The 19,240-nt window shown below is 42.3% G+C and overlaps 1 protein-coding gene across 1 annotated transcript in view; it reads right to left on the reverse strand.

Moving 5' to 3' along the window:
- The window catches only part of LOC146832981 (complement C3-like), a 1,056,379-nt gene that overhangs the window by 618,731 nt on the left and 418,408 nt on the right, over positions 1 to 19,240 (reverse strand). Inside the window, exons 13-18 of the mRNA XM_085600524.1 lie at positions 15,942 to 16,133; positions 15,041 to 15,202; positions 9,056 to 9,185; positions 8,806 to 8,877; positions 5,604 to 5,798; positions 1,723 to 1,831 (exon numbers count right to left, since the gene is read on the reverse strand). Coding sequence (XP_085456650.1) covers positions 1,723 to 1,831; positions 5,604 to 5,798; positions 8,806 to 8,877; positions 9,056 to 9,185; positions 15,041 to 15,202; positions 15,942 to 16,133 — 860 coding nt within the window. The remainder of the gene's footprint in view (positions 1 to 1,722; positions 1,832 to 5,603; positions 5,799 to 8,805; positions 8,878 to 9,055; positions 9,186 to 15,040; positions 15,203 to 15,941; positions 16,134 to 19,240) is intronic.

Below are 19,240 nucleotides of genomic sequence, written 5' to 3' on the forward strand. Positions count from 1 at the left end.
GAAGAGGTTACTTTTAATTCATATAGAAGAACAAATTGTCATTTAAAACTGGTTCCATACCCATCCTTTAGGGATTGCCCAAAGTTTTGCGCAGTTCACTGCATTAAGGCCTATGAAAGTTTGATGGAGGAGTTGTGTTCTCTGGGAGAGAAACAACTCTTAATTGCTATCTGGAAACCACATAAGGCAGTCTCCTCACACAATCATAATCAGGTGTGTTTGCTCAGTCATGCAGGAAGCAGGTATTGACACTAAGAAATTTGGTGCCCATCTAGCGAGGGGTGCAAAGGCTTCAAAGGCACTTGCACTAGATGCTAAATTGGAGGATATTATGAATGAAGCAGACTGGCCTTCAGAGTCAACCTTCAAAAGGTTCTGTTTCAAAGCAGCACTTTATATGGCTACCTTAGCAGTCAATAACATTTACATTAACATAATCCTCACCTCCAGTCCTGACATAGAATATAAAAATGTTGTAGCTATCTTAAAGAAAATATTCAATTCTATTAAGGACTCGGAGGAGAGCATTGTTCCCGGCCCCAGGGATCAATTGGAATCTCCTATTCGAAGGGCGGAATGAGGGGTGACAGATGGAAATAAGCCTCCAGAATAAATTAGACTTTTCCGATATATGAAAAAATGGAAGTTGATACAGTATTTTTCTGGAATTGAACTTTTCTGAGAAATTATTCTTATAGATGTGTATTGACCGTCAGATTCTATAATGTTGTTAGAACTCTTCAAGGAGAATCGTTTGAAATTGTGGTAATAATTCTGTTTTTCGTTACAGACTAAGGTACTTACAAACAAGAGTAGCAGAAGTGAATAATGCAGCCCAGGTTATGGGCAATGATGGGCTATTATTGATTGTTTACCCGCCTGTAGTTTTCCCTAGTTCTCATGTAAAGGATAGTTCATTGGTTGACATGGCTGCTGGAGAAAAATGAAGGAAGAAAGTAAAGTAAATTCCTCACCTCCAAATCCTTAATATAATTTAAACTTTCAGTTATGATAGCCAGAGATTTCTATATTCTATTATACATTGGGCCATTTTATCTAGAATAGGAACAGCGATTGCTCACAATAGATTAGAATCTAAATTTGAGATTTTGATCCTGCCACTTTTCAAATTTTTACAATTTTTGCAAATATTATGGGGAATTCACTGAAGAGATCTGCTATTTAAATCCACTAAACCCCAAATGTGTTTGTTAAGGCAGTAATACTCTTCAAAACGATTAGTAGATGGGGGGGGAGATGAGGGACAGTTGGAAATTGTATTGATGTAATTGAAGGAGACAAGTGATTTGGTAAGCTGGGGCAGATGCTATAGCCGACATGCCTTATTTACTCATGTCCCCTGCAGATTGTTAATTGACTCTTTTGTGCAGGATATTGCAGTATGCTACTCATCCTGGTGGTGGCTGAAAGTTAACAAAGACATTAATTTGAAAGAAATCTTGAAGGAAAATTTGATATCGAGAGGCAGAAAAGGAGGTTGAAATGTGGGTCATTCCAAGGAAAATGTTGTAAACAGTATGGGGCAAATAAAATTAATTTCAATTTGGAGAAAGCGGCAGTCCTTTCTGTGCTTCTGGGCTATCAATGGAAGTGACTTGAAGCATGCAGATCCCACTGTAACCGCCTGAAACTGTGAGCTCCCATTAGCCGGTGATGTATTACTGATTAGTTGATGGCTTCAAAATAACAGAGCAGTCTTACCCATTCACATCCGGAGCTTCCACCAGATGCTCTACTTTCCACAACCAGCTCTCTGGAAACTCGGACCTGGAGGTGATATCGTCCTCTGACATGTATTCTTCAGTACTGCCTAAAAGAATAAAATAAAAAGGGTAAGCAGCAAACATGAGATTCATTCTCTTTTTAGGTCGAGCCTATCTGCGTTGTCTGCAAGACCTGCTGTATGTCTTCTGTGGGCTTTTGGCACACCCACTGATTGCCATTGGTTGTTATCTTTATCATTCAGAAATGCTGACTTATTACTGGTGCACTTGTGTAAATGTCCATCCTTTCTGTGCTTAGCTCCCTCCCCAGCAATTTCACTAAGAGAACATTTTGGTTGACCCTCACACTGTCCAGCGTGTCATGGCCCCTCCTCCCATATGGGCATTGCGGAACATTTTGGTTGGCGATCACACTGTACAGCGTGTGATGGCCTCTCCTCCCTCCTCCTGTATGGGCATTACAGCTTTATTTTATCAATACACTTTGACCTCTGCAGATGATACATACTGAACCTACTTTATCAGAAATTATGTTTGTGTGCATTTGCGAAAAAATGTCTATTAGATGTAACCTTCATGTTTTCAATGAAACCAATGTGATAAAATATTATGTTCAAACTCCTTCTTCTTCCAGTATCCATTTCCTTTGTCACTGTGATATACACCCCTCCATCACAAATATTGGCAGAATCATTAGGAACTGCACTTTCAACCACTGACATCATCAAACATGCTCCGGTCGGGGGATGCTACACGACCTCTTCTATATTCCAGCATCCTTTGCACTTCGGTTTCTCTTTCTGGGAACCAACATATCTGAGAGAGATAAGGGAAACTTTAAGCTGTGCTGTGCTATCCTCTGCCATATCCTGCGAGAGGGACGTGAATGGCACAAAGAATGGCACGCACTGTTAGGGAAGGGCCTCTGACATTCCCACAAACCCATATATTAACGGAACGCGAGCAGCCAGAGCTGAAGAGGAGCTGGCCGAAGGAAGCTCTTGTGCTAGTGCTGTGTGTTCTTTATGTGCATGCGGTTCTTCTAGAGTGAATGTTTAAGATATGTTGTTACTATGTGCAATGTATGGGTCTTTTGTGTGCATGTAGAAGGTGTGTGTATTTCTGTTCAAACTGTGTGTGTTCTGTATTTGTACAAATCAAGCATTTATTGTGCTTTGCCAACATTTGTATGTTTGTGCTTGGCATGTGAGTTGTGTTCCTTTTGTATGTGTCTGTGTCTGCATACTCTTTTGTTGTGTGCATGTGTGGGAGTCATGTTTGTGTAAATTCTCATATAAAAATGGTGTGCTCGCTTACATATACGATGTGTTTCTGGTTCTGCTTCTGCTGTGTGTTTAAAATATTTGTGTGTTTGTGTGTGTGTGTAGATTGCATGTTATGTGAGCTGTGTGCTCTCTGTATGTTTCTATATGGATTGTTTACCCTGTGCATGTGAGTCATATTTGAATATATGTTTGATATCATAAATTTCCTGCATGATTATGTGCATTCTGTGGATGTGATCTTGTTCTGCCTCTGATCTTTGTTTAAAAGAGTCACCTGTGTCTAGTCAGTGTCTTCCATTTCTGTGGCTTGTGTTGATATTCTCCCTTTGTTCTGAGTGTGTTAGTGTTGTATGTGTTTGATTTGTTGGACTGTTGTTCTGAGGTCCTGTGGTTTGTGTCATGTCTAGGTATGACTGTGTGTGGTGTGTGAATATATTACTCTATAGGTATGCAAAATTAAGTGATGCTGATATACTTTGCATAGATGATAAAAGGGAAATTTGACATTTCTCCAGCATAACATTTTATTCAGTTATGCTTGTTCCCTTTCCAAACTGATATAGGAAATATAATCTAATAAGACTTGAAATGCCGAGATGATGGCCCTTCTAATTTGGAACAAGTAGGCATATACTGAAGTAAAAAAAATGGAAGTGCTGTTTAAAGATATGGTTTCTGCCTCAGTTTTGGGGTAACAGATGTCTTAAACAGTTGAAATCTGCAGAAGCGGTATTTTGTCTTCCTAGACAGTGGTAAACGATTGTTTCTCACTTCAACGTAATGAAAAGTGCTGCTTTTAGCTGGAAATGTATTTATTTTATAATTTTATTATTTATTTTGTAGAGCGCAACAGCTACCTAGAAATGTGCCATGGCACTGATGACTAGCGAGAGTCCATTAATTCTGTGCTGTGCTTAGCTTAATGAGTGAAGATCTGGGTTTCTAATGATTTCCTTAACTGCAGCAATTCTGAGGCGGAAAGTAGGAAAGAGGTTAGATTGTTCCAGAGAAGAGATGCCTGGAACAGAAGAAGATTAGCCTCTGGGGAGCGCAATCTACAGGATGGTCCCAGACCCAGCTCTCCTGTGATGCTGGACCGCCCTGCTTCCTCCCTGTTTTTCTGAGTGCTTTCTCCTGCTTTAGCCTCGCATTTTTACTGCGTTTTTCTTCCCTTCCCCGTTTTTCTGAGTGCTTCCTCCCGCTTTTGCATCGTTTTTTACTGCTTTCTCCCTCTTGTCCCCTGTTTTTCTGAGTGCTTTCTCCTGCTTTTGCCTCATTTTTTACTGCTTGATCCTTCCTTTCCTCCTGTTTTTCTGAGTGCTTTCTCCTGCATTTACCTTGTTTTTGACTGCTTACCCGTTCCTTACCCCACGTTTTTAGGTCGTGCATAGCAGCGCTCTTGCGCTGCTCTACGAGGCATGCTGTATCCAGTGCATGGGCATTTGTATCTGGTCACAGTGGTAATTCCTCATTCTTAGTCCACTAGACAGTACTGCTAGCTGCCTCTCAGGTCCTGTCAGAAAATTCCTAATTCTAAATCATCTTGGCAGTACTGCTAGCTGCTTCTCTGGTCACAGTGGTAATTCTGCATTCTAAGTACTCTATAGAGCGCTGCTGACTGCTACTCTGGTCCTCTGAACAGTGCTGCAAAATACATAGGTAAAAAGACATTGTCATTTGCTAAGCAGATAGCTCTAACTCTCAAAAATGCGAGACCAATTACATTGCAAATGCTTGTTTTCCAAGTGGTTATAGGGTCAAGTGCTCAGAATCAAGTACTTGACAGATGTAGTAAGGCTTTCATCTTTCAGAGACTAATGGAAAGAGTATGACTTTCAACAGCAACATGATAAGTATTTGAAAATCTATATAATATATATTTGCTATATAGCGGTGGCCCAGTCTTTAAATTGTTAGCCACAGGACTTTCAAACATGAGTTGTAATCCTGGTTTTTCTAGTAGGCGAGATTCTGTGTTTCTGGGCGAATGTCTCTGTTCCTCCGATCCCTTCGAAATTGGGAGCCAATGAAAACCAATAAACTTATGGTGTTACAAGACTACCTGACATTTTCATGTACAACAAGCCTTGAAGTGCTGTAAAGTTGGATTATTATTATCATTATTATTGTTATTATTGTTCTTATTATATTATAGCCTTATAGCCCGCCGTAGCGGGCTATACCGGCTGTTAAAGGCCCGCTGCAGCGTTAAAGGCCCGAGCCGAAGGCGAGGGACTTTAACAAAGCAGAGGGACTTTAAAAGCCGGTATAGCCCTGCTACGAAGGGCTATAAGGCTATTAGAACATTCTGCCACTAGAGGGCAGAATGTTCTAACAAAACAAATCCTTCAGGGAGCGCGAGGGGATTGAAATCCCCTCGGGTTCTCTGAAGCCTTTGTTCACAGCCAGAGCTGTGAACAAAGAAACATTGGAATGTTGGAGCTCCGGGCTTATACCAGCCATAATAAGCCCGGAGCACTCCATTGTTTTCAATGGAGCTCCCAACATTCCAATGTTCTAATATGTATTTTTACACTCAGTGATAGCAATGACACAAGAGAATGACACTTACTTTTTGCCAAAATGAGTTCTTCCCGTCTTCTCTCCATCCGTATTTTACTGATAAACTCACAGCAGTCCATGAATGCATTCACACACTCCGAGGTCTCCCTGATGTATTGAGCTCGCTTTGCACAGCTGTGGCCCATAATGTTTTCTCTCATGCCATCTTCACAGCACTTTTTCTCAGTGCCTTTGTACTTTGCAGCTGAAATGGTAGAAGAAGGATTTTCACAGCATGCCTCCCACTATTACACTGAAATACCACAAATGATAACTAGAAATTGAGGCAGAGAAAAAACGCTTGACCAACCAAACCTACTGATTTCTGTGATTAGATTTGATCCTTTCAAAATGTTATAATTTGTCATACCAGAAGACTACCATGCTGTGTAGGAAGCTGGCTCTTTCTATAGTGGACCAAAATGAGGTACACTGTGTAAAGAGTCCAGGCAAAGGCTGAAAGAGGCACAAATGATAACCCAAATGCTCTCTTTTGTGGTAGTGTGGGTGAGCAGTTAGGCTTATCAGAGGGGAGTGCAAAGCATTTATTGCACACATACAGGCAGTAGGTGAGACACACTCAATAAAGAAATCCAACACCACTTTATAAAAATAACACAGATTTTTATATATCTTTAGATACCAAGATCATCAGAATCGGGTAGGAACTTTTCCAGATGAGTCGGCTTCACCACAAGGGTCGGATGCAGCAAGCAGGCTGCAGGATTGGTGCCAAGTCAGTAGTTTCTCATCTGCTCTCGGGTCAGCAAACTTCTCTGTCTACTACTTCTTTTTGTCTGTTAAATTTGAGGTGCCATGTTGCCATGTTGTGCTTTCACTTTTTAGAGTACCTTCTCACGCAGCCTGCATTGATAGTCTGTATGGGTTTGATGCTGGGTCCTTTAGAGTGGCACAATATATGCTGCAGCTCTTAGGGACCAACTTTAGTACCTATGCCCTAGGTACCAGGAGTAGCACTGACTAGGGATTTACAGAGGTGCTAAAGGCCTGCCCAACTGGTGTCCAATTGACCAGTTACCTTATATGGGGGAATGAACATTGGCACTGGGGACCTGATTAGCAGGACCCCTGTGCAATCCAGTCAAAGTTGCATCCAATACCAGGCAAATAGTGGGTGGAATTACTACAATAAAAAATCCAGTTTCCGACATGCTGTATCAGGAGGAGAAGGTGGTAGCGCTATAGAAGGGATCTTTTCTTTCAATATAAAATAGGCATACTTTAGAAGCCTTCCTCCATGACTGGCACTGAAATGTAAGCTTTGTGTGGCCCTATTTATATTGTTTTCATTTGTTGCGTTGCTTTGAGCATATAACAGTACATTTTTTACTAGAGATAGAGAAAACATATAGACAGCAGCGGTCAAAACAAGGAATAGAGGTTATAGATAATGACTGCGAAAGGACTTTCTGATCTGGTCATAGGCTAGGAACAGCCCAGTCCTCTCCGCCACAAGTCAGCAATCATATTTACACTGACTACCAAGCATTCATGAAATGTTCGGGATGTTTCTGATCAAAAGAGAGATGCTTTAATTCAAACTCTCTTGCATATCTGAGTTGTTATTATTGATACTATTTTCATTCGTCTTTCATAAATGTTGCAAGCCTGTTTACTCTTTTTTGGAGTTCGTATCAAACGTCCTTTGCCATGGTCTATTTTTTTTCCTTCATAGACCATTATCAATGCTGTCAATGAATCAGTTTATGTATTGAACCCATTGGAGCTGGCACTGCAGGTTAAACAGGGTTACACACTATCACTGTAGAATAAACTAACTAGACATGGGCTGAGACTACAAGGTTAAACAAGGTTTGTAAACAGGTAGGCCCAGATGTGCATCCTGTGTTCACTGTGCATTGGACCTCAATGAGGAGACTCAAAAAGGATAAACCAGATGTGGCCTTGCTTGTGTTCCTCTCTACAGGGCACCTGACCTGGTGGTTTGGGCCAGAGCGGTGCAGTTGGAGAAGGACCAAGGCAAATTTCCATATGGCTGTTCTTTGTCAGGAATGCTATAATGGGCAAAGAACAATGGACTGGAATGCGGTCCCAGTAGTTGCTAGTTTTTGCAATTAATTTAAGAATTCTCCCCATCACTGTTTTTTAGTTTTCTACATCAATGGCAGGTTACACTCAGTATGACCTACCACTGTCCGGGAAGACTGGTTATAGGCTGTCACAGTGGGTTATACTATATATGTCTGTCGCTGCCAGGCTGGGTAAAGGCTGCTGCTCATTGATGGACTGGCTATTGGCAGCCAATAGCAGCTTAGACTGGGTACATCCCAGCCTTTGCACGTTAGACTGGGCTGTCATTGGCATATTGGACTCAGGATAGGCTGTGACTAGTCAGTTACACCGGGCATGGAATATCACTGGTTGGATTAGTTTTGATCACTCACCAATACCAAATGTTATCAGCCGCACTGACAGATTACTCAGGGTATGGATTGCTACTTTCCAGTTAGACTGAGTTTGCTATATCTCTGGCAAGTTACAATATGCATGGGTTAACAATGCAGGTTAGAAAGGGGATGGTCTTACTTTGTGTAAGACTGGAGATGGGGGCCAGTCTGGATGTGGTTATCATTAGCTAGTTAAACCAGTAATGGGTGGCCATTGCAGGTTACAGCAGCACAGGCAATGTAGACCAGAAATGGACTGTCACAAGCAACTGAAGTCAGTACAAGCCACTGCTAGGTTAGATCTATGGCCAGTATGGCAGATTTGACTAGCCAGTTACCGGCACAACCAGTTATGGGACGGTTAGACAGAGTACAAGATAATACTGCATGTTGCACTGTGTTCAGGTGCTCACTGGCAGCTTACATTATGTACAGGTTGTCACTGGTGGGTGATGGGTATGGGCTGTCCGAGGATTGTTTTTAGAAGAGACATGAGCTGCTAGTGGGAGGTTTGGATGCATATGGTATGCCCATGGCAAATTAGTCTGGGGAAGTGTAGCAACCAGCAGGTTGGAGTGGCTTGGGTATGGATGGTTGAAAGTTCTGAAAAATATAAGGGTGCTGAGGGTAGGTTTGAATGGACGGTCACCAGAATAGTCTACACCCACAAGTAGTAGAAAGGCTCTGAACATTGATATATCATGGGCCCAAGGGTTTGCAAACATTTATTGATTGATTTAAATTACAATTAACCCTGATACATTTTTCAAATTTGCTACCAACCTTTGCCTGCTTTGGCATCTATCAGCTGAACAGAGCGACGCCGACGGCTTCTGGGCTGAGGGCATGTGGGTTCTGCAGGAAGAAAAAGAATGAGCCCATTGGGTGTGCGTTCACTAAATTAGATTTTTTTCTGCATTGAAGAAGTTTCCATACATTGAATTTTTTTGTGCGGTATTGCTGGTAGTAGTGCTCTTGTTGTAGGCTATATGAGGTAGATTCCTTTTAATGTTTGTTCAGAGGAATAGGATACCTGATCGTTGTGGAGTAGATGTCGAAAAACTTGTTTGAAGAGCCAGGCCAGCATCATAAAAGACCCCCACATTGTTGGCGCCACCCCCAGGAGTGCATCCAATGTCATACTTCTCCACAGAGTTCCACACCTGAAAATGACAATGCAAAAGGTATTCATTACTAAACACAATTGTTCTGTTTATTAATACACATGATAAAATGCACTTCTCTAAGTAAAATTGTTGTGTCTCTCACAGAGAGTGCAATATGTGTAAACAAGCTTTAAGATGGACAAGGGGATTTTTGATTCTGTCCTCTCTGGCTTCTGGATCTTCATTTTGTCTGTGAATGCTAGAATTACTAATCAATATTCCTAGTCAGGCATACCTTTCCATAAAGACCTCTCTTTACTTGTGTCAATAGAAACTATACCCTCTCCTAGCATTAAGTCCTTCCACCTGCACCATGTCTCCATCCCTAAATTCATATAGATTACTGGAATGTCTAGTTCAACGTGCACCTTGCCTCCATACACAATTTAGGATGGATAGCAAAAATGTTTAGCTTACCGAGCACACTGTCTCTGTTTCTAAATTCATATGGATTATAGAATTTTTTTTGAATGCACACCTTTCTACATTCCCAAATTCAGATGAATCACTTAGCTGGCAGTTAAAGCTGAAGTTTCTAGACTGTTGGACTTTCTCTCTTTAGATCGGCCATGCATTGATTCCTTGTGTCCTACTCTAGGCAAATATGGCTAATTATCTCCTTCCTATTGAAGCTTTCTGATTGGTCATCCTGTGCTTAGTCATGATAGTATTTAAGGCTACAATTAACCAACTTCAGTTTGGTGTTGCATAATGCGTAGAGCTGATGGGTTCAAAGTGTTGATTGCTTGGTGTATTAAGATTTACTGTATTTCTACTTGTTGTGTAACTCTACATTCTTCTGCATGACCACTGGTGAAGAAGCCTGGAGGACCCCATTAAGAATCTTAAGTCACCAAGTTTCTGCATTACATGCATGGATGAATGTTGGTGAACCCTAAAACAAGTTGTTACTCTCTTCTCTCTTTAACTTTAAGAGGTTTGGTGCCAAGCATGATGGACCCTATTAAGAAATATAACAAACTGTTCTGGTAAACTGGATCCAGGGCAGGGACTTAGAGGATTCCAACAAGATTCATCCCTCTTCCTTTTTATGCATTTGATCTACTTAAACAAGATGCCTAGAGTTCAATTCACCCACATTAGGTGCGTGTACAAGATCTAATGCCAAGTCTGGAGATTGCTACTGATAATTATGACCACCCAATCACCAGAATGGATTAATGGCAAGTGCCTGTAGGACTCTACAGAGAATCCAAGTTCCTGCAGTTGGAGAATTGAAGAAGATGGATGTATCTTGTTTTCTAGGCTCCATTCTCTCACTACTATCAGTAGTGTAGGATTGACTGGTGGATCCTGACATTCATTAATGCTAGGTCTTGCTTTGTGCTGTTGGAGTCTAGACTGGATCATCAACAAGCTTTGGTTGCTGCAACTGCTCAAGTACCCATGGTATTGTTGCAGGCAGCCTCCTGGAGGTTCTGGAATCCCCGAACCTGGCTAGGAGAAAGCGCTGACCCCCTGGAGTATGAAGAACATTCTCCTGTTGCACTGCTTCTTTGGTGAGCCCGATGACTGGCAAGACGTTGGACCGGCAGATGCTTTGCGGTGCCTGCAGATGCAGGGAAGCAGCTCCTCTACTCGAAGAGAGACCGTTCCCAGTTGCTGAGTTTATGGGCAGTCCTCTAAGGGTTTCTGGAAGGGTGTCCAGAGTTTGGCAAAGTCGGTCCAGTGACGGTCAAAATGCAATCAGCCTGGCAGATTTTTGTGCCAATCTTTGGAAGAGGTCTTTAGTTTATGCTCTCTTGAATCCTTCTTCTTTTTCCTCGGTTCCCAGTAGTTGAATATGATTTCCAGGTGCCAGTTGGCCTCCTAAATGATACATTTAGGGGCGTTAAGGGGAGTGAAGGGTAGTAGTCAATGGGCTCCTTACCCCTGTAGTCACTACACTCCCTAGATGACCAGCTCCTGTGGGGAGTGGGCATCACCCTGTCCCAGAGTTCCTTATTCCACCACACATAAGATGGTGGAATCCTAATTGTTGTGTTCACTTTCTGGCTGCCCACCATAGAGGTGTGTCCAGCCTGGCAGTGCAACACTACTCCTGCATAGCTAATTTCCCACCTGTCGTGGTGCTAAATGGGCCTCAGGGCAGGGGTTGGCATCCTCCAGGTCCGGGGGAAGCCAGTCTCGTATACCAAAGGTAGTGTGCCCTTTGAAGCTCTTTTCTTGACATGCTAATTTACTAGCCATCCTGTTTGGAGAAGGTATAAACATCTGCCAGAGCAGGCATTGTTTCTGACCTCTGAAATAGGGGCTCTCCAATGTTTTGGCAAGCTTCAAGATATTCCCTGAATGAAGGGAAAACTCAAGTAATTTGCAGATAACATTGCCGTTAAAGATCCTCGGCGAGTAGACACAGCAGTGTATCTGGGCATTGGTATTAGCCCAAAGGTCTACACAATAGGCAAGATTAATTTGAATCCTTTGATGAGAACAATATCTACAGACCTGAAGTGAATAAATGGGTTACATGTATCTACTACCGGTCGGGGCAATGTGTTAAAAATGACAGTGTTTCCTAAAATCCAAAACCTTTCTATGTCAATCCCGGGGGTGATAGACGTGTTAATTTATAAAATATTGGAATCCATTTTTGTAATCATTATTTGGCAATATAGAAAGCGATTTCTTACCGCCCTTAGATCAGCTATATCTCTAGGCAAAATACCGGTAGTAGAGGCAATTGTCCGGAGGAGCAGTAGAATAAAGAACATCTATAGTGTGTTGCTTGAGAGCCTGCCTGATGATGTTGAAAAAACTGAGGCAAGTTAGGTAATCCTGATGCTGATTTATATATGGCAATGTCATTAACCGCAAAAATTCTCTAATCAACAAGTTTGAAGGTGCAGCATTATAAACCTGTATTTAACTTGTATTTTACCCCTGCCAAGCTGTTTGATTGCGGCAAGAGAACAGATGACAAGTGCCCAAGGTGTGGGGAAGGGCTGGCTGCAATAATACACGTTTTATGACTGTGCCAGACTACTTCCCTTGAAGAACGGGTTGGTATGCTTCTGGTAAGGTTTGTTTGGGCGCACTATTAACTTGAGCCCCACCTTGATGGTTTTGGGCTACAATAGCTTTAGTGGCCTGGACACTGCTCAGATGTATTGTGTATTTTTCTGTGTAGCCGTTTTTAGGGTAATAATTGCCACCAGATGGAAGCACCCTGAGCCCCCCATGTTTCAGATAGGGCTAACATGGATGCTAGGGGTATGCAATCAAGAGGCTGCTCTATATGCATGTAGGGGCAGGCAGGCTAGGAAGCTGGGGGAAAAAATCTGGTCGCCAATTATGAAGTGGAAAAACGATACTGGATACCCCGCTAAGCTGATAGCCTGCTATCTTTAGCTACTTTTAGTATTAATTAATTTAACAAGACTTCAGTTTATCATAAGGCACTCGAAATTGGCGGCTCAACCCAGCCTCCTTCCTGAAAGCTATGTATATGTATTTGCATTATTGTAAATAATGATGAATTGCTGTTTCTCCTTTTCATACAGTCTTACTACAAGTTTATAAGTGGCATGTGTTTATTCTTTTTATTTTGAATTTATATGCATGATTGTCTTCAATTGTTTGTAAATTGGAGTTTTCTGGGTAATAATAATAAAAATGAAATACAAAAAGAAAGATGGGATCTCACCTCCTAGGGGGTCAGAAACTCGTCTGTGGTGGCAGGCTGAACAAGACCAGTCAACCAGCACACTAGAGGACTGGCAGGGTTCAGTGAATACCTCTAAGGTACCCTCTGGGTGCATGTATTAATAAATCCACACTGGAATCAGGGTGGGTGTATTACTACCAGGTGTTTGATATCAAACACCATAGGTTTCAGTGAAGCCATTATGGAGCTGGGAAATTCGTTTTGACCAGTCCCCAAAACATACCTTCAGATGGCTTCCCTGCTCACTTGCAACATCCAGCAATGGAACTAGACATTACAGAGGCATATCTGCTCATGCAGATATGTCCTCACATGCTATAGTTCACCCTGCCATAAGGATCCAAGGCTTGTTGCAGGCGTGACTTACATATAGCCCATGCAGTGTCTTTGACAAGGCACACTTAAGTGTGCCATGTCATGTTTTTAAGAATGGTTTGCATCATGTCACGGAGCCTGCAAGGGCAGTCTGTGTGGAATTTGTGTGTGGGTCCCTTGGGTTGGCATAAGAAATGCTGCAGCCCTTAGGGACCCTCTTTAGAACCTATGAGCTAGGTACCTGGGGTACCAATTACCAGGGACTTGCAAGGGTGCTAAAGTCCTTAGAAAATTGTGAAACAACCAGGCATCACTTTGTTTTAAGGAAGAAGCACTGGCACTGAGGTCTGAGGTCTGATAAGCAGGCCTCAGTGCACTGTCAGAGTCAAAATCAGCATCTAGCAGCTAAAAAGGTGGGGGAAGAGTCGGGGAACAACTGCAACAAAAGCCCAGTTTCCTACAGTAAAGATGACGCCACAAGACAAAATTGATTAGACAACCGTTAGCACTGATTTTAATTTGAAAATGTACGAGATCACTTTTGGGCCCATGACAGGCAAAGCCTCTGGTGCAAAGCAGTTGGCACACAGCAAATATATGTTCCAAGTGGTGGCCTTTCTGTGCTTATCAAGTTGATGTACTGTATAAAGGTGGGTTATGCACTCAGCTTTATCTTTGACACAGTGCTTAATTTGTAAAAAATAACTGCCAGGGCTCTCGCCAGGAGGCCACTGCAGCTTGCACGACGCATTGTCCCTGTCAGTGAAGACAGCTATAGAACCGACATCACTACTAATCGACGCACTCCTGCAAGTGTGACACTGCAGACTATTTCAGGCCCCTATAGCTATAAGAATGGCTTGGGCAGCAGGTAATAGTCATTTTTACGTATATTGAATTGATAAATAACAGTAGTTGTAGTCATCTCTAAATTTTCCAGACAGCGCCACCTTGTGGCAGACTGTCACAAGTGCCGGTGTTAACAATTAAGTGCCGGTGCCGAGCACCGGAAACCCCCAGCTCAAATGAAGCACTGCTTTGACAAGATCCTTCAGGGAACACGATGATTCTCACGATGTTGTGTTTGCGTGCAAGTGGCTCAGATATTGCTGTCAGCCAATAAGCAACGCGAGTGAGCATCACACTAACCCAGGCCACCTGGAACGTCAATTCAGCCAGCCCATGAAATACTCCACATTCAGAGAGAATATTTAAAGTGCTTGACCTCGGAACACAGGTCTCAGTATGTCCTGGCACTTTCTGCACACTTCCGTAAACAGGAATATTATGAGTAAAGACTACCACTTCGGTAGGGGGGGTGCAAAGACACACTAATTGAGTATGTAGAATTTCGGGAGACTTCTAGTGGAAGCTGGTGCAGTAGTCTGGGCTCCCTATTAAAGAGCACACTACCAAAGATTCCTAGAGGGATCCCTCGCTTTCGTCTTCTAGAGAGAAATATTGTGGCTTTTCATTGCAGCCCCCAGCTGGTCTTAAAATGTCCCCTCCAGCTTGCCGATCCACTAATGCCCAATGGAATGTTCGTGAATGGTGCACTACTTACATCTGTGTGAGTGTTGTGCTGTGCCATCAATTTAACGTACCTGTACCTTTGGAGCTATTCACGCCCTAATAATTTAAATAAAGAACCATACAACAATACAGCAACAGCAATAACAATGTCTGAGGGGTCTGTATGAGAAGTGCAATGGTCCACGCCTCACCGTATTGTGGATAGTAAAGAAGGACCCAGGTTTGACCGGAGAATCAAACAAATCTTCGCTTCCTGTTGGCAGGATTCGCACATCTCGAACCATGTGTAGGGCAGACAGTGTCCCTCAAGACTCACCTTGGTCTGAGAGAGTTTGTGCTTCCTGTTGAGGACGAATACCCCTTTATCCACTGCCACAAGGCCAACTCGTGCATTGTGGTCACCTGTCACCTTCAACTTCATGGACTTTCCCGGCTCTTTTTCTTTATTGTCACTTTCTGTTGCCCCCGATACTTTCAGCTGTTGAAAAAGGAATTGTTTTAAAAAGAAAATTGAAGCTGGTGGACCTTGCTTTAGATGATACTTTAACGAATGGTCAGAATTTGACTTTTCAAATTCCCGCAGTATACACTTCACATTGTCTAAGGTCAAGCCAGCACTGTAGAATTTGGCCATGCACTTTGACTAGCACTTCCGTCCTGAATAACCCTTGCTATCAGTGCCTACTGCGTTTAAGATTAAGCTGTGCCAACTAGGCCTTTGAGCATGCCCTGTGCCCACTTCCATCTGCATTTAGTGTCACTTGGCTCAGATTTCACACATTTGCAGAGGACAGTGGGCACAGGGCACAGACTATGGAATTGGCATGTCCATTTCCGGCTGCTGGTTTCCTCTAGGAAGAGTTTTTAGTCATGGTCATGGGGCACAGGGCCTCATGTTTGACTTTGCCATGTGCCTAACCCAGTTTCCCTCAAAACAAGCACCCGCTGCCACTTAACACATGGCCTGGCTTTGACCATTCCTTTGGCCCACAGGGCCCATGCTTACTGGGCATGACCAATGGCTTTTCTTGGTGAACACTGGGTGCTAAGCATGGATCTCCAGTAGCTGTAATTATATGAGCCATTCTGATGAGATTTACAATAGGAGAGGCAACATTTGGGCTTCCCTATAAACTCCTTCCTCTGTGACCAGTCTAGCAGTAGAGGAGGAAGCTTATAAGACAGCTCGTAGACAATGACAGCTTTGAAAGGCTTACCGTTCCCATGCACGTGTCCTTCACATCCACCCAGATGGAGTCTGCCACAATCTCGCCCAGTACGTAGTAATAGGCAATGATGCGGAAAGAGGGGATGTAGTCCGGAACGAAAGGAATGGTCAATGTCACCAGCGATTGCCCCGGCTGCCTCTCTTGTTTGCCAACTTTGTAAATTCTTCCTTTGCTCATAATCTGTGGAAGACAGAGATATTTTGACAGAAATTCATTAGTGTGTTGCAAAAACAGAGCTCCAAGGCACCAGAAAGTCTTCTGTTTCAATTTGGAAATTTCTGTGCAATGCGCAGCCCCATATAAAAAAATGCCACACACTTGCAGGACTAAAGTATACAAAAAAGTGATGGACGGAATGATTGAATTATTCTCAGCCACTGGTAATTATTTGGGGCCGCTTCGTTATTTTGCACACCATGTCACCTCAGTTTGGACACAGCCACATGCAAATCAGTCTTGACTTTGCTCCAATGGAATCAGTCAAACCTGAACTACTAGGCCAGGTCCATTTGCAGGAGGCAGAAAGTGGCATGTGGACAAACCCTGCGCCATCAATCCAAAAAGCTTTATTCGACAAATAAATGTCATAAAAGAGAAGTACATCTAATAAGAATCATTTTTGTTACAAAAAGTTTCAGTGCACTACAAGGCTCTCTAGATGTAATTTCGTCCGCAAGATCACTCCTGGCTTCTTTACACTCGTTGTTATACCAATGACATAAATTTGATCTAGGCGGATTTTTAACCCTACTTTCTTTACTGAAGAGGGGTTGTAATTTAGAGAAGAATGTATTATGGGATGCAGTTACTTCCATGAGAGGAGCTTGGCAGGATTGCAGTAACTCTAGGTCAGAAATTGCACCCTTAATTTCAGTTGCAATAGCGTCCAAAATATGTGGTTTCTCCAAAATAACTTCCCACTTAAGTCGCCTCTTATCATTGGTAGACAGCAAGTCGCGGGTGATAAGCTGTATATCATGGGAGCTGTCTGCCTGTGGGGTCAACAATTTAAAAATTGAGCACATTGGGTTATGGTCACTCTCCAGGCGATCACACACCTCCATATCTATGAGTGTGTGCCAAATCTTCAAACTGATTAGCATGTAATCAATGCGACTCATATATCGTCCATTATTAAAGGTATTGGCCCCATGCCTATCAGAGGGGGTTCTTCCATTTGCTGCCCTTAGACCTCTTCGAAGCAGATAGATTTAATTTGAATCGCCACGTCAGGCCACCTTTTAATCGGAGTCAGCGCAAGATTGGGGATTCCCCATTGTTCGTCCACCTCCATTGTCAGCTCATGATCATCATGCCCAAGTGGTTCAAAAGTTGAATTAAAGTCACCCGCCACTATCAACTGGGTGTCTTTAGACAGATGGTCAAGGAGTTCGTCAAGAATGGTTATGGCTTCCAACCTCTTTCCCCCACCGCATCCTCTGGCATAGATATTATATATATCAATCATCTCACACAAATCCGTAGCCATTCTAATGGCTAAAATATCGTTAGACATAGTTGGATATTCGGTAATCTTTAGATTTAATGCCTGCCTGATCCAGATCATTAATCCTCCCGAGGGCCTTCCTTTATCCCCACACCTAGCCTTGCTATAATAATTTAGGTACCCTAGTTTGAAGTGGGGCTCCACTGACCATGTCTCTTGAAAGAGACATATGTCATACTGGTCTATAAATGTGTGCCACTCCGGGGAAGCAATCTTAGGCATCAATCCGGCTATATACCCTGCGCCATCTTAATCGGGTAATTTAATGGCAATATAATCTGAGATCAATATGATCTGAAATCAATATGATCTGAAATTAGTCTGGATTGGCCATGGAGCACTTTCGGTACTAGTCAGCACGCTTGTGAAAGCAGAACTTTGGCACAAAACATGTAACTAGTTTGCTTTTGTGATGAGCTAAAATATCAAAACACTTACAAGATTCTGAACCTACTAGAAAAAATACACTATGCGAAAACTCAGTTGCAAGCATTCATAAATTTACTCAACTAGGTTTATGCCAATGATTTGAGAAAATGTCTGTCTTTTACAAGATGTACATAGAATTTTACCGGTACACACCTTGGAATCTATTACAAGTTCCTAAAAGTACACATATGCATATACATTTATACATAAGAAGTACAAAATGTAATCCAAAAGTGTCTTTGCACTTTGAAACTTTTTGGTTTCTTTCTCTACTGGGAAAATATTTCCTTCATAAGTACATCTCCCTTAACTTTGTGGGTATTCCTTTCCCATGTATTTCTTCCCCTGACAGGCTCATCACTAAAACAGTTTTCAATGAGGGAAGAAACCTACAAAAAGCTTGACGATAGACAAAAACCTGCAGGTTTGATGGCATTCACCAACTAATGCATGCAGACTCACCCTGGGAGTCCACACAGAAATTGCATCAGTTCCATTTACTGGAGAATGAAATAGTTTGGCATTAATTGTAGGTTTTAATGTGCTTGTATTATGCTGTGCATTCTGATAAATTCCTTATCTGTCTCTTTTCATCATCATCAATACACTTTATTTCGGCATTACCCCATGAAAGACAGACAAATACATATCTAAAACATAATGCAATGTATGTGATTAAACATGCAGTCATTTATTAAAAATGATAGAACAGACTGATTAAGACGGCTGACACAAGGCCGGTAAAAACATTCAAATAGGGGATACCTCTCTCATCCTATCAATCGGCATACGCTAGACATATGATAAAATATTGGACACTTTTAGTGTTATTATTCCATACACTAGAGGCCAAATAAAACTACAAAAAACATTTAATTTTCTCGCAGTTCATTAACAATATGGAGTTCTCTTAAGCTACACCTTAGTACTATGCATAGCAATTTTAATGGTGTAAAGGTTTACCTATTGGCATCTAGCAAATCATATTTGCACCTGATACACCGCAGTGCAGATAAAAACTTTGAGACTGCAAAAACTATATTTCCCCTGGTATCTGTTTTGAGAATTCTATATACCCCCATATGCGCCGCAGTCCCTAGGTTTCTGCATGTGGGAATTCAGAATTTGGCCCTATTTCCGTTACTCTCTGGCAGAAAAATAGGGCATGAACCTCAGTTTCATTGGTCAGTCCACAAGATAGACAGGTCTGCTCCTCTATGGTGCCTGCACTAGCCCATTTGTGTGTGAGTGTGTGCAGTGGGAGGGTCCCATATCTAAAAAATCTACTTGACAGTATGGCCGATGTTGAACTAGCTCGGAGGGTGCCTAATTTAAAAATCTTGTAGCTCAG

Source organism: Triturus cristatus, chromosome 4_2, assembly GCF_964204655.1.
Source record: "Triturus cristatus chromosome 4_2, aTriCri1.1, whole genome shotgun sequence".
In the NCBI taxonomy this organism is placed as follows: Eukaryota; Metazoa; Chordata; class Amphibia; order Caudata; family Salamandridae; genus Triturus; species Triturus cristatus.